Here is a 14,152-nt window from a genome sequence, read left to right as displayed (position 1 = left end):
GACAGGGCCTGACCATCCCGAGAGAAATCAAGAGATACAAATAAGTACCTCTTAGGTCCCAATGCCAGGCAAGTCCAGGAGCATCACATGGTCAATGCAGGATCCACACCCACAGTAGAAAAGTTGGCCTGGAACTACAGAAAGGGCACAGACTATTAAGTTAGACAGTCCTGTGACCTTGGGAAGTTATTATACTTTTTTGAGCCCATTCTCTCCTATATAAAATGGGGATAGTCATATCACCCCTCTCCATAGAACTGAGGTATAGATGAAATGAGACCAAAGATAAGAAGGTAATATATAAATAGAAATTGCAGTGAAATATCTTACAGCTACCCACTCATACTACAAAGAAAGATTGAGTCACTGTGAAGTCTTCCTAAATTTTATTGGCACTGAAATAGAACATGGATTGAGCATAAACCCCTCCAAAAACAATTTTTAAAAAACCCAAAAAGTACACAAAAAACCCCTGAATACAAAATCTAACCTTTTTCCCCAGCCTCCCTAAGGGTAAGTTACTGACTTTAAGGCAGCTATTAATAGATTGCCCCACAATTCCAGGTTTGAATTTAGCCAATACAGGACATATCACCAAGTGAGTTAATTCACAGCAATGCACACAAGACTCCTCCAGGTCAGGCACAGAGTAGGGGGTGGTGGCCAGGGGGAATTGAGGGAGGCTCTAAGCTAGGGGCACTGCATGGTGGGACAGGATGGCCCCTTGAGGACTGAACCCTGGGGAGAAGACATACAGTAATAATAAAAACAAATAACAAGTACTTTAAGAATGGATTGTATGACCTATAGTGACAGATGACATCACTAATACTGAAAGCTTCTTATATTAATAATTTTGGCAAAATGTCATTTTGTAGTATAGTATATGCTTTCCAGGTGTGGGGGTGGTAAAGGAATGAGGCCAAAATGATCCTGCCCCAAGACTAATATCTTCTAATGGTGCATTAACAAGGAAGGCAGAAATCAATATTTAGATATCAGTAGAATACATAATACTGTAGAAAGAAGAAGAGCACACATGAGACAGAGAAGGAGGTGGATGCTCCTGGATTGAGAGCAAGGGGTGGGGGTGTGGAAGGGACTAGGCCAGAATCCCCAGCAGCTCTCTGGTTTACAGCTCCAAGGTACAAAACAGCTGATGTCAAGACCTGGGTTAGAGGTTTGTCAAACAGAGGCAGGGCCCAGTCACCTCTTTGGAGGGGAGTGATGAGAAGGGGATTTTGGTCACGTGAGAGGGTTGAGTAAACTTGGATCAGGGCACAGGCTTCTCTCACCATACTCAGCTTCTTGCACTCACTCCCTAGTTGAGCCTACTGGCATCAAGCTCTAGATTCCAAGGCTGGGATGGCTGTGGAGCAGGAGCTATGGCCCAAGTAGCTCTAAGAGGGGAAGAGACCTAAAACCCCTGGCAGGGAAAATACTGACACTAGGTGTGAACATATCCTCTCTTTTCACAAGAGTCCTGATGGGGCTGGCTGAGCTTTTGGGTACTCATCCCTACTGTTATTGCTGGAGAGGATTTGGGTATTAAAGCAGGGAGGAGCAGATCCCACGAAGTGACCGCAGATCTGGAATAATAAGTAAGGGGTAGCTCTGCCCATAGAGCTCACTTTAGACAGGCCTATACTCCTATAAGGAATTGGGGTAGGATCTTCTACTCAGCCTTGCCAGAATAGAATGGCCAATGACCTTCTAGTACGTTTGGTGAAGGCTCTTGAAGGCACCATTTCCCCCATTCACCCTGGGGAGAAATTGAGTCCCTAAAGTCAACGACAAGGCTTATTGAGGCTGAGTTTGTAACAGGTCCAATCTGGGAGGTAGAAACAAAAATTACTGAACATCTTTTTATCCCCCAATCATTACAAAGCCTAAATAACTCTAAACGGGATGGGAGGACAAATTTAAGGTCAGGTGACATCCTGGAGCAGATATCCAAGGTCCTGTCTCATTCCCTAGACCGCGTAACACTCCAACCCTGTAAATCTCAGGACCCTGAAGAAGACAGTGGTAAGGGAGGGGAGGGGAGCTAGCTTCCAACCTACTCCACACTTGACTCCCATAGGACAACAGTAAGTGTAAGGGCATTTGCAAAATCAAGTGGAAAGTACCTCTAGGCTGGAGAAGTAGGATATTCTAGCAATACAGATTAAATGGAACAGAGAAGAGAAAGGAGGTTCCATTGGCACCATAGTGAGCCATTCATTTGCCCAGGGAAGTGGGTGGGGGCTAAGGGGCTAGGTTTGGTCCCATGGCTACATTAAATGCTTGGCATGACTCCAGCGCTGCTCTAGTTAGTGGCTCCAGCACAGTATGAGTTAGGTGAGTTAGGTGTAGGAGTGTGGGGACAAGGAAAAAGGGAGGAGGGGTCCCTAGAGGCTGGGTGCCCATTACATAGACTCAAATTCATCAATGCGCTGCTTGGTGTTGCCCTGCCGGATCTGGCGCAGGGTCTTGTATTTGTCTCGGCCCAGCCGCATGTTCTCAGCATGGATCATGTCATTGGCAGTCTTCTTGGACTCATCTCGGGCATTGGCCAGCTCCGAAGTGAGGGCCTGTGAGGGTGCACGGGAACACAGAGGTCAATGGCTTTCTCTCATTTTACCTCCTGTTATTGGACCAGACCTCCCTTCTCTTCTGTTTCCTTCTTTCTTCCTCACCCTTTCTCTCTATATATAAATATTGAGAGTCATTTCCAACTCTGTTAGAACTGCAGTGGGGCAAGAATATTTAAAAAAAAATAAAACAAACTTAGGGGACCAGTTGATAATGGGTATCCTTTAAGAGTAGAACAACATACCAAAGATTCAGGTAAGAATTTTGTCAGCTAGATATTTTCTTAATGTAAGAGGTGAATGGAGTGAGTGGGAGGTGGGGCAGAGAGAAAATCTCAAAAAGGGAAGAGATAGCCCAAGGTTTGATTAATAAGTGAGAGGTGCCTATCCTTAAAGCTGTCACTTAAGAAAGGCTTGGGCTCCCATACAACACTGGGACAGGATCTTATACCTATCCCCCATGATGGTCTAGGGAATGTCATGGGCTACTAAATCAATGCATATAGTTTCCTTGCCCCTTGGCCCTACTTATATACCTTCAGGTGCTTCTGCACACGCTCATTCTTCTCTGCCTCAGTGGTACGTTCCTCCTCACTGCGGTCCTTGGCCATAGCATCAGCCCGTAGGTCAGCACTAGCCTCTGCCCCATTCTCATCCTGCTCATCCTGCTCATTCTCAGCAGGCTCTGCCACATGAGGTGTACTCATGGCAGTCTTCAGCTCAGCACGGGTCTTCTCCAAGTCTTCCTGTACCATCTGGGCCTGTCCAGTGACAGAAGGAGAGAAAGACTGTCAGTGAGACCAGTTAAACTGTGGCATCCTGTATATGCCTAGAACGGTCTGGCAAGAGGCAGGCACCAGGTAGGACAAGGCACTTCATCTGCCTGATCCTTAGTTTCTTCAGCCATAAAACAAGAGCAGTTGTACCAACTTCCTAGAGGTATTAGAGAACTCCAGTAAGTATTTGAGGAAACCATGAGTGCCTTCTCCCATGCTGCCTGCTGTGGGAAGTATGAAAGAGGGAGGGAGCCAAAACATAAGGAATCTAAGGAGCTGTTACCTATGCATATGGTACCCATTCCCTCAATGCTTCGCTTTAGGCCTTGTGTCTTACCTTCTGCTGCCACTCCACAGCCTCACTCTCCTTCTTCTGTCGGGCCATCTCCAGCTGGGAGATTCGAGCTGTCAGCTCTGCCATTTCCAAGGCCTACGGATAAATTGGAAGCCTGTGAGAGCTGGGCCTTCTGGTCCTCAGGACCCAGGTGTCTTCAACCCAAGTCCCCTGGGAGACTAGTAAGGGACCTATTGCTCCACTTGCTTGCTGCCTCAGAGACTCTTACCAGACCACTTCATTCCAGTCCCATCTTCCCTGACCACCACTTCCTTTTAAGTCAGAGCTCCCCCACCTAGACTGTAGGCCTCCTGAAGACAAACAATATGCCATCTCTGTCCCTTCCTCATTATCTCTCCCCCTGCCCCTCTTGGCAAGTATGCAGCTGGGGGCCTCAGTAAAGCTTTGGCCATCATTGGGTCACTTCCTGAAGTGGCAGATCCTTTCCTGATATCCTAGAATGCTCAGGATTCAACTAAGAGTCTTCCCAGGACAAGTACAGGAAAGACACTCAAGTGTCACAAGGCGATCTGAACAAGGTAAAAAGCTTATGCACACCTTGGGTAAATCTCCCATGCATGACAGCTTCCTCATGAGAGACAGGTCTTGGTTCCCTCTATTCCCACCTCCAACAGCACAAAGGAAGAGTATATGTCAAGGAGTTTGGACCACAAGTTCTTAACTTCTGAGTCACAGAACCCTTGGAAACTGTGATTAAAGTATGGATGCCAAATGCCCCCAAAATGCATAGACACATAGTTTTGCATGTGATTTCAGGGAGCAAAGCTTTCAAACAGAGGCTGAAATGGGTTCTAATCCTTATTTAGCTACAATTGTGTGACCTTTGGTGAATCTCTTCTCTGAGCTCTAATTTCCTTATCTGGGCATATTATCTCATATGAGGTTAATCCCATAGGGTTACTGGGAAGAAGAAATAAGTAAGGAAAGGGGAAATATTTCCAACACAGCAACATACAGCAGGAACTCAAATATGAGTCCCTTTTGTCCCTTTCTCTTTCCCTTTCCTTTGCCAGGTCAATCAGCTCAGATACCCAAGGGTTAAGAAAGTGAACAGAAACTAAGGGTTAGGGAAGACTGCAAAAATTCCTGGGCCACACTAGTGACTTCTCAGCTTGCTTCTGAACTAGTTATTTGCTGGAGGCCCATGGAGTGGTAGCCTGCTCTAAAAAGCCAGCATGTAAGCAAAAGTAGCTACAAGTAAGTAGGCAAACAAGGAAGAAAGCTCAGTTCCCACAATCCCAGCCCACTCTACAGCTTTACCAGCTGTTCCTGAGTCTTTTTCTGGTCCCGGGAGGCCTGCAGCAAGGCCTCCTTGGCCTCTTCAGCTTCTTGACGCTCCTTGGCTAGCTTTTCAGCCTCGCTCTGGGCACGCTTCCGTTCCTGCTCAAGTTCCAGAGCCCTACGGGTCTGTTCTTCCAGTTCTGAGCAGAAAAGGAGGGGAGAACGGCAGTGAAGAGCACAGAGATAAAGATGACACAATAGCTTCGTTCCTGGAAATGATCCACCCCAAGACAAGGCTGGCAGAAAGTTCTGAGCTCTCTTCTTGCCCACTCTTCTAGTCTGTAGCCACACCTGAACTACATTGTCTGAGTCTACAGCTCAGGCAGAAGGTTCTCCAGCTCAGAGTTGGGCCTGGAAAAATCCAATCTCCAAGGTGACTCCAGGCCTCACCTTGCTGAGCCTTCTTAGTCTGTTCCTCGATCTGCTTCAGCCTCTCCATCAGCTCCTCCTTCTCCCGTTCAATCTTCTCTTTCTCCTTTTCTGCCATTTCACGCTTCTTCTTCTCATTTTCCAGCATAGCACTAGGGAAGGAGATAAAATGGATAGAACAGGATAGCAAAGTTCCATAAAAGCCCGGGGAGGCCAGGTGCAGTGGCTCACACCTGTAATCCCAGCACTTTGGGAGGCCGAGGCGGGCAGATCATGAGGTCAGGAGATCGAGACCATCCTGGCTAACACAGTGAAACCCCGTCTCTACTAAAAATACAAAAAAAATTAGCCGGGCATAGTGGCATGCGCCTGTAGTCCTAGCTACTCAGGAGGCTGAGGCAGGAGAATTGCTTGAATGCAAGAGGCGGAGGTTGCAGTGAGCTGAGATTGCGCCACTGCACTCCAGCGTGGGCAACAAACAGTACAAGACTCCATCTAAAAAAAAAAAAAAAAAAAAAAAGCCTGGGGAATTCCAAGGCTTGCTGCCTCTGGGTCTCTCAACCCAACCTTCCCAACACACTCAGGGATTGTGAGTTTGGGCCACCCTCCCTTACCTCTATACCCTTGTCCTCATATCACAGCCCCACATAGGCCAGTGTACATGCGGCCCTGTCAATATACCCCTGAGTCAGGAATCCTAGCTCTCCCACCAACCCACTGGGTGACCTTAGCTATGTCACTGCTTTGCTCTTGTTCCCCTATCTTGAAAATGGTCCAATAAGACCTGCCCTATCTACCTTGTTAGGGAGACAAGTTTTGGCTCTGTGCTGGGATGAAGTGCTTCAAGTCTAGTAATCTCTACGGCTAGTGCATCAGTCCTCAGGTCTAACGCTGCCTGCCCTAAAGCCCAGCTCTAGGCTTCTTTTTCCCAGAGTTTGTTACAAATCTGGAATAAGTATTTGCTTTTGCTTTTTCTTGCCCTAGCACCTCTTCCAGGAACCTTCTTATCTCCCTTGGCTAGGTATTCTCCATCTGAGCCCTCAGAATACTTGGCTTACCCTTCTCCCCATCCCTCTTCTAAGTTTTTGTCTCCATAGCACTTCTTAACCATCTTATGTACCACATAATTTGCTTATTTATTATGTTCGTCTCCTCCCCACTAGAATGCTAGCTTCACAAAAGCAGAGATTTTTGGTCTTTTCTTATTCATTGCTCAATAAATATTTATTAAGTGAATGATTGACATGGCCTTTGTACCTTGAGTTATGTATATATTGTTTCCCCTCTCTCTGCTACTAGACTGAGTAGACTGTGAGGTCCTACAGGGCAGTTTCCTGCTAGATCCAGCTCTGTAAAAACTGCCCCTCAAACTTGGTAAATGTTTTCTGAATAAATGTGAATATTGGTGTCTAACCTCTCATCTATGAAGTCCTAGGTTGGCCTCATGTCCTGACTTAGCATGCAGGGCACCTTTGAGAAGCTTCCTTGCCCCAGCCCTGGCCCCCCACATCAGTGTGCAGCACCTACCGCTCCATCTGCTTCTGGTGCTTCTCCTCCCGGGCCTGTGCCTTCATCTGCTGCACCTCAATGGTGTCAGGCTTACGACGGCGCATGTATAGTTCATGGTTCCCCATGCACAAGGCCAAGATCCGCTTGTTAATCCGCAGCCGGGGAGCATAGAAGACAAAGTCCTGGTGGGAAATCAGCAATCAGAAAGAATTTGGAAGGACAGGTGAAGGTGATCTTCTGCCTTCTGAAAAGCTAAATCCAAAAGCACTGGAAAGAATATTTAATCTGCCTCCCCCTCCCCCTCCCCCTCCCCTTCCCCCTCTCCCTCTCCCTCTCCCTCTCCCTTCTTCGGTCTCCCTCTCCTTCTTTCGGTCTCCCTCTGTTGCCGAAGCTGGACTGTACTGCGGTGATCTCGGCTCGCTGCAACCTCCCTGCCTCGGGCTCCTGTGATTCTCCTGCCTCGGCCTGCCGAGTGCCTGGGATTGCAGGCGCACGCCGCAACGCCTGACTGGTTTTTGGTGGAGACGGGGTTTCGCCCTGTTGACCCGGCTGGTCTCCAGCTCCTGGCCTCGAGTGATCTGCCCGCCTCCGCCTCCCGAGGTGCTGGGATTGCAGACGGAGTCTCGCTCACTCAGTGCTCAATGTTGCTCAGGCTGGAGTTCATTGGCGTGATCTCGGCTCGCTACAACCTCCACCTCCCAACCGCCTGCCTTGGCCTCCTAAAGTGCTAAGATTACAGCCTCTGCCCCGCCGCCACCCCATCTAGGAAGTGAGGAGCGTCTCTGCCTGGCCGCCCATCGTCTGGGATGTGAGGAGCCCCTCTGCCCGGCCGCCCCGTCTGGGAAGTGAGGAGGGCCTCTGCCCGGCCGCCATCCCGTATAGGAAGTGAGGAGCGTCTCTGCCCAGCCGCCCATCGTCTGGGAAGTGAGGAGCGCCTCTGCCCAGTCGCTCCATCTGGGAGGTGAGGAGCACCTCTGCCTGGCCGCCCCGTCTGGGAGGTGAGGAGCGCCTCTGCCAGGCCGCCACCCCGTCTGGGAGGAAGTGAGGAGTGCCTCTGCCCGGCCGCCCCGTCTGGAAAGTGAGGAGCGCCTCTACCTGGCCGCCCCGTCTGGAAAGTGAGGAGCGCCTCTGCCCGGCTGCCCCATCTGGGAGGTGAGGAGTGCCTCTGCCCGGCGGCCACCCCGTCTGGGAGGAAGTGAGGAGCACCTCTGCCTGGCCGCCCTGTCTGGGAGATGAGGAGCACCTCTGCCCGGCCGCCCCGTCTGGGAGGTGAGGAGCGCCTCTGCCTGGCCGCCACCCCGTCTGGGAGGAAGTGAGGAGCGCCTCTGCCCGGCCGCCACCCCGTCTGGGAAGCAAAGAGCGCCTCTGCCCGGCCGCCCTGTCTGGGAGGTGAGGAGCGCCTCTGCCCGACTGCCACCCAGTCTGGGAGGAAGTAAGGAGCGCCTCTGCCCGGCCACCCCGTCTGGGAGGTGAGGAGCACCTCTACCCGGCCGCCCCGTCTGGGAAGTGAGGAGCGCCTCTGCCCGGCCACCCCGTCTGGGAAGTGAGGAGCGCCCCTGCCCGGCCGCCCATCGTCTGGAAGGTGAGGAGCGCCTCTGCCCGGCCGCCCCGTCTGGGAGGTGAGGAGCGCCTCTGCCTGGCTGCCACCCCATCTGGGAGGAAGTGAGGAGCGCCTCTGCCCGGCTGCCCCGTCTGGGAGGTGAGGAGCGTCTCCGCCCAGCCGCCCCGTCTGGGAGGTGAGGAGCGCCTCTGCCTGGCTGCCACCCTGTCTGGGAGGAAGTGAGGAGCGCCTCTGCCCGGCCGCCCCATCTGAGAGGTGAGGAGCATCTCTGCCCGGCCGCCCCGTCTGGGAAGTGAGGAGCGCCTCTGCCCGGCCGCCCTGTCTGGGAGGTGTACCCAACAGCTCCGAAGAGACAGCGACCATCGGGAGTGGGCCATGAGGACGATGGTGGTTTTGTTGAAAAGAAGTGGGGGATGTGTGGGAAAAAGAAAGGAGAGATCAGATTGTTGCTGTGTCTGTGTAGAAAGAGGTGGGCATAGGAGACTCCATTTTGTTCTGACTAGGAGAAATTCTTCTGCCTTGGGATGCTGTTGATCTATGGCCTTTCCCCCAGCCCCGTGCTCTCTGAAACATGTGCTGTGTCAACTCAGGGTTAAATGGATTAAGGGCGGTGCAAGATGTGCTTTGTTAAACAGATGCTTGAAGGCAGCATGCTCTTTAAGAGTCATCACCACTCCCTAATCTCAAGTACCCAGGGGCACAAACACTGCAGAAGGCCGCAGGGACCTCTGCCTAGGAAAACCAGAGACCTTTGTTCATGTGTTTATCTCCTGACCTTCTCTCCACTATCATCCTATGACCCTGCCATATCCCCCTCTCCGAGAAACACCCCAAGAATCATCAATAAATACTTAATATAAAAAAAAAAAAAAGAAAACTAGTAAAGAGGAAAAGGTCCAATATTTGGAAAAACAGCAGGTTTAGAGGAAGTACATAGAATCTAAGAACAAATGATGTTTATTTTGTTAGACTTGCATGTAATTATTTTGTACTTCCCTGATTTTGCTTTATCTTTGTTAATGCTATAATTAAAAACACATTTGGGTAAAAAAAAAAAAAAAAAGAATATTTAATCTGACCTCCTGCACTACAGATGGGAAGACTAATTATCAGAGTGGTAAAGTGACTTGCCCAGGGTTAGACAGTAGACAGACCCAAGACTAGAAACCCAGATTTCTTGACTCTGAAACCCGTGTTCTTCCCACAATTTCTTTCAATCTTTGCTTATAAAACCACAATTTCTTTCAATCTTTGCTTATGAAAGCATCCTAAATTACTCTTACTCAAGTTGAAGGATTCAAACTTTCTCTGCTAATTAGGGTACATGCTAGGTCTCAGTTGACCTCTTTTGGAAGCCAAATGACCCCTGAATAATATCCTGGTGGGTGTAGTATGGGTGGCTGGACTGTTTCTACAATCTCCTAAAAGCCTAGACCCAGCCCCTTAAATCCTTTTTGGAACAAGGCAGGCTGTAAATACATATATAAATACATAAATCTCCTGATCACTGCTTGTCCTGGTTGTTGTTTTTAAAATGAGCCCTTGATCTCAGCTGGCTTTGTTACTTAACTTTTTCTGATAACAGCTGAGCACAGCAGCAATAAAAGAAAACACACAAGAAAATCCAGTGAGTACTACAAATACCACTGGACCAAAGTCACCAGCTGATGGGCACCACCATCTCCTCTGCCACTGACCACACACTGCTACTGTTTTATATAGCTTGGGGTGCAGTGGAGGGAGCACAGGCTCTCAAAGTCAAATTACCTAGATACAAATCTCAGCTCTACCATTTTTAGCTGTGTGATCTTGGGCAAATCACTCCATCTCTCTAACTTCAGTTTTGTCAGCCATAAAATTAGTATGCTACTTAATACCTACCTGACCATGTTGCTGAGGGTTTAAGGAGACAACATGTGTAAAGTCCCTAGCAGGGGAAGTTCAGACACCTCAGGGCTGGAGAAGAATGGTTGAGCCTTCATGAAAAGGGTCAGGCTCAGCATTGTCACTGGGCCTTGTTGGCCATGCAGTATCCCAGAAAAGGAGACACTCAGCTCAGTTTCCTACCCTACCCACAATCACCAGCTGTCTGGTCTTGTCAGCTGCAGGCTACTGAGTGGGTAAGAAGTATGGCGAGTGTGTTAGAGAAATGAACGAACTTAAAGCACTTTTTTGGTCTTGGATTGCTCTGGAGAAAAGTCTGAGAGGGCAGCAGTAAAGTTCTACCAAGAAGTTTGTAGGATAATCTTCAGATTTGGACTTCTCTGGCCACAGCCCTTTCTCCACAATAAAAAAAAAAAAAAGAAATCAAGGGCTGGGCATGATGGCTCACGCCTATAATTCCAGCACTTTGGGAGGCCAAGGCAGGCAAATCACCTGAGGTCAGGAGTTCAAGACCAGCCTGGCCAACATGGTGAAGCCCTGTCTCTACTAAAACTACAAAAATTAGCCGGGCATGGTGGCATGTGCCTGTAATCCCAGCTACTCGGAATGCTGAGGTTGTAGTGAGCCAAGATTGCACCACTGCACTCCAGCCTGGGCGACAGAGCGAGACTCCATCAAAAAAAGAAAGAAAGAAAGAGAGAGAGAGAGAGAGGAAGAAAGGAAGGAATCAAATATGTGAACAGTGTCCACTTTCTGGGACCCAGGGGCTTGGAAATATGAGATGCATTCGGTTTCCACCCCAGAACCTCAGGGCGGCAGAGGCAATGGCTAAGAAGCAGTACTTAACACTGCCTGTGGCTCTCCCACATCCACAGTGAGGGAGGCAGGTAGCAGAGTAGAACCAGGTACAGGATGTCTGCTGGCCACTTCTTGGCATCAACATCCCCCTCCATTCCCAATCTCTATTTGTGCTTCCTGTTTGTGCACATGCACGCACACACACACACAAACACATCAGAAAAGGAAGAGAAAAAATAGAATAGCATGATTGCTCATTATGCAGGCCTTGGCAAGTATCTGTCTTGGTCAGAGGGAGGAATCACTCACCGGGGCTTTTTTGTCAATGGGCTTGATGACAAATTTCTTATCATTGAAAGAGATGTTCCTGATTTCACTCCAGGGGAAGCCTATCTTGGGAGTTAGTCTGTAGAAATAGAAACCAGTAACATCAGGACAAGGGCAAGACAAGAAGGGCATAGAGAACTGGTGGCTTGCCCTCACTGTCATCTCCAAGCTTCTATGTCTCTCTCTCTCTCTTTTTTTTTTTTAAATAAATAGAGACAAGGTCTCACTACGTTACCCAGGTTGGTGTTGAACTCTTGGGCTTGAGCGATCTTCCCTCCTCAGCCTCCCAAAGTGCTGGGATTACAGGCATGAGCCACTGAGCCTGGCCAAACAAACACTTCTCTCTGGAGGAGGTAGACTCAGTGCCAGCTCAGCCAGTGTCATCACACGCCACCAGGTCAGTTGCCAGCATTGAGAGTTCACTAAAGATCTCCTGATACTACAACTAACATATGATTCCTTGTCTCAAGTTTGTTTTGTTATGTATTTGTTTGAGGTATGGAACTTGTAACAATTCCTCAAGGGAATCCCCAGCCCTATTTAACTGAGTCTCTTCTATCCAAGCTTACAAAAGTTTGAGAGAAAGTAAATAATGAACTCCAAGATTCAGGAGTTATATGGAACAATAATCTATTGCTCTCCATCCTCACCAAGAGCACACCAAGTGAAAAATATAAGCAAGTGGGATAAGGCTACAGTGAGAGGATTATAGGCCAAAAGCCACTTAATCATCACAGGAGACTAATTACAAATCCTGATAAGATAGTCTAGGCCTGCACGATCCAATAAAAACATAATGACTGTCACATATATAATTTTAAGTTTTCTAGTAGCCACATGAAAATAAGTAAAAAGAAATGGATGTAATAAAATTATAGTAAGTTTAGTTAACCCAATATATCTAAAATATTATCATTTAAACATGTAAATAAATATTTTTTAAAATATTAAGACATTTTACATTCTGTTTTTCACACTAAGTCTTCAAAGTCCAGTGTGTAGTTTACACTTACAGCACATCTCAATTCAAAGTAGCCACATTTCAAGTGTTCAATAGCCCCATGTGGCTGGTGGCTACCATACTTGACAGTGTGAGTCTAGTCAATACAGGATTTAGAGGCCTAAGGGAAGTTGTGAAATCATCTGGGCTGGACTAAATTAGGTAGAAAAAGAACTGAGATGGGACCCAAGAGCTATAGCCCTGCTCTTCGGTGAAAACTGAGCCCTAGATGTTAACGTGACCTAAATAAACTAAAAGAGATCTGAGATATACCTGTCATTCTGCTCATAGATGTTGAGACCCAGGGCATCCACCCCCAGCCACAGCTCTGAGCCTTTCTTGTTCTTGATGCTGAAGTAGTTCACACCATACATCTCCAGATCTTGAGCAATCTTCAGATATTCCAGGACAGCATCCTCCCTAAATGACACAGAGTTGGGGGTCACAAAGTGGGGCTTGTGAGTCAGATCCAAGGAGAGAGAAAGCCTGCTTACTCTGTACTTCTGACAAGGATCTTGCTATCGGGAGTGGGAAAGGGGACAAAAGGCAAGCAGATGATGGAGAACAGAGCACAGCATGACTTTTGCAAAGCAAAATCTCCTAACAAAAAACTAGGGTCTAAGCTCCCAAAGGGAATAAAGGTGGGCTGACCCTTGCTGGCCTCTGGCATGTTGGCTGCCATAGAAGCAATTTTCTTTCTCTCATTCATTGTGACAGCCTCTTATACAGGCACATTCTTAGCAGGGCTCAGAATGTGGTGATGGCAAAATGATGATATTTGTCCTTCAACTAGACAACCCTCAAAAATGCTTTGCCATGTGTAAGAGCTCCCTCCATTTCTTGATAGTCAAAACTGTTTGGGCTACCAGTTACCACCATTCAGCAAAACAAACAAACAAGCAAACAAAAAACAGCCTTATAATGGTCCTAGTTTGCCTTCTATCGTCCCTGTTCCCTCTTTCTCCAACATCCACCAACGTCCCTTGTCATCAGTCTCTTCTCCCTAGAACGCATTCTCATTCACCCTGTAAGGGAAGTGGGGCCCACCACCGCTTGGGCAAGCTTACCTGAGCATGCCACGGTGTTCCTCATGCCACACCTGGATCCGCTCCTCCCACTGGTCCTTGTTGAGTTTGTGCTGTTCCAGGACTCTGGAAAGACAATGGGTGATGAGTAGTTTAAAGCACAAAGTCCCTGTGCAGGAGAGAAGGGAAGCCCATTTAGCTTTCTAAGGGGCTGACGCACAGAGGATGTAGAGTCAGCCAACTGAGGTCACACTGGAAGCAGACTGAAATTATAGCAAGAAGGTATTAAACTAGACACAAGGAATTGCCTGAAAGGTAAGAGAGCTACAAGAATGGATGATCAAAAACAACAAGGGGAACACCTTCCTTTGTACCTTCATCCACAAATCAAATGATGTGCTGTGGTCCCTAAGCATAGCAGTAATGTGTCAGGAGTTTGTGCTGACTTTAGGGCTAACAGTAGGGATGGACCTCATGGAGCCAGGTACACTCTCTCCTAGATCCTCTTGGGACCAACAGTCTATGTTTGTAAGAATACTGCTCAGAAATGAAAGGATGGCCTTTGGCTACAGAGCAATGAACTGAGTCTTAATGGCTTTGAGAAAAACCAACAGGCCCAACCTCCAAGACCTACTAGATTATAAACAAGGTTTGCTTTAAACATGCCATCTCAGATATCATGGCAATGACTCAG

At 48.2% G+C, this 14,152-nt stretch overlaps 1 protein-coding gene across 1 annotated transcript in view; it reads right to left on the bottom strand.

Moving 5' to 3' along the window:
- Nucleotides 1-369: 369 nt before the first annotated feature.
- The window catches only part of MSN (moesin), a 76,524-nt gene continuing 62,741 nt past the window's right edge, over nt 370-14,152 (bottom strand). Inside the window, exons 5-13 of the mRNA XM_054471248.2 lie at nt 13,501-13,584; nt 12,707-12,853; nt 11,416-11,512; nt 6,882-7,045; nt 5,376-5,506; nt 4,965-5,125; nt 3,687-3,779; nt 3,110-3,334; nt 370-2,573 (exon numbers count right to left, since the gene is read on the bottom strand). Coding sequence (XP_054327223.1) covers nt 2,409-2,573; nt 3,110-3,334; nt 3,687-3,779; nt 4,965-5,125; nt 5,376-5,506; nt 6,882-7,045; nt 11,416-11,512; nt 12,707-12,853; nt 13,501-13,584 — 1,267 coding nt within the window. The 3' untranslated portion in view covers nt 370-2,408. The remainder of the gene's footprint in view (nt 2,574-3,109; nt 3,335-3,686; nt 3,780-4,964; nt 5,126-5,375; nt 5,507-6,881; nt 7,046-11,415; nt 11,513-12,706; nt 12,854-13,500; nt 13,585-14,152) is intronic.

Source organism: Pongo pygmaeus, chromosome X, assembly GCF_028885625.2.
Source record: "Pongo pygmaeus isolate AG05252 chromosome X, NHGRI_mPonPyg2-v2.0_pri, whole genome shotgun sequence".
NCBI classification, from domain to species: Eukaryota; Metazoa; Chordata; class Mammalia; order Primates; family Hominidae; genus Pongo; species Pongo pygmaeus.
Note: the sequence above shows the minus strand (reverse complement) of the source record. Positions and strands in the feature narration are given on the sequence as shown.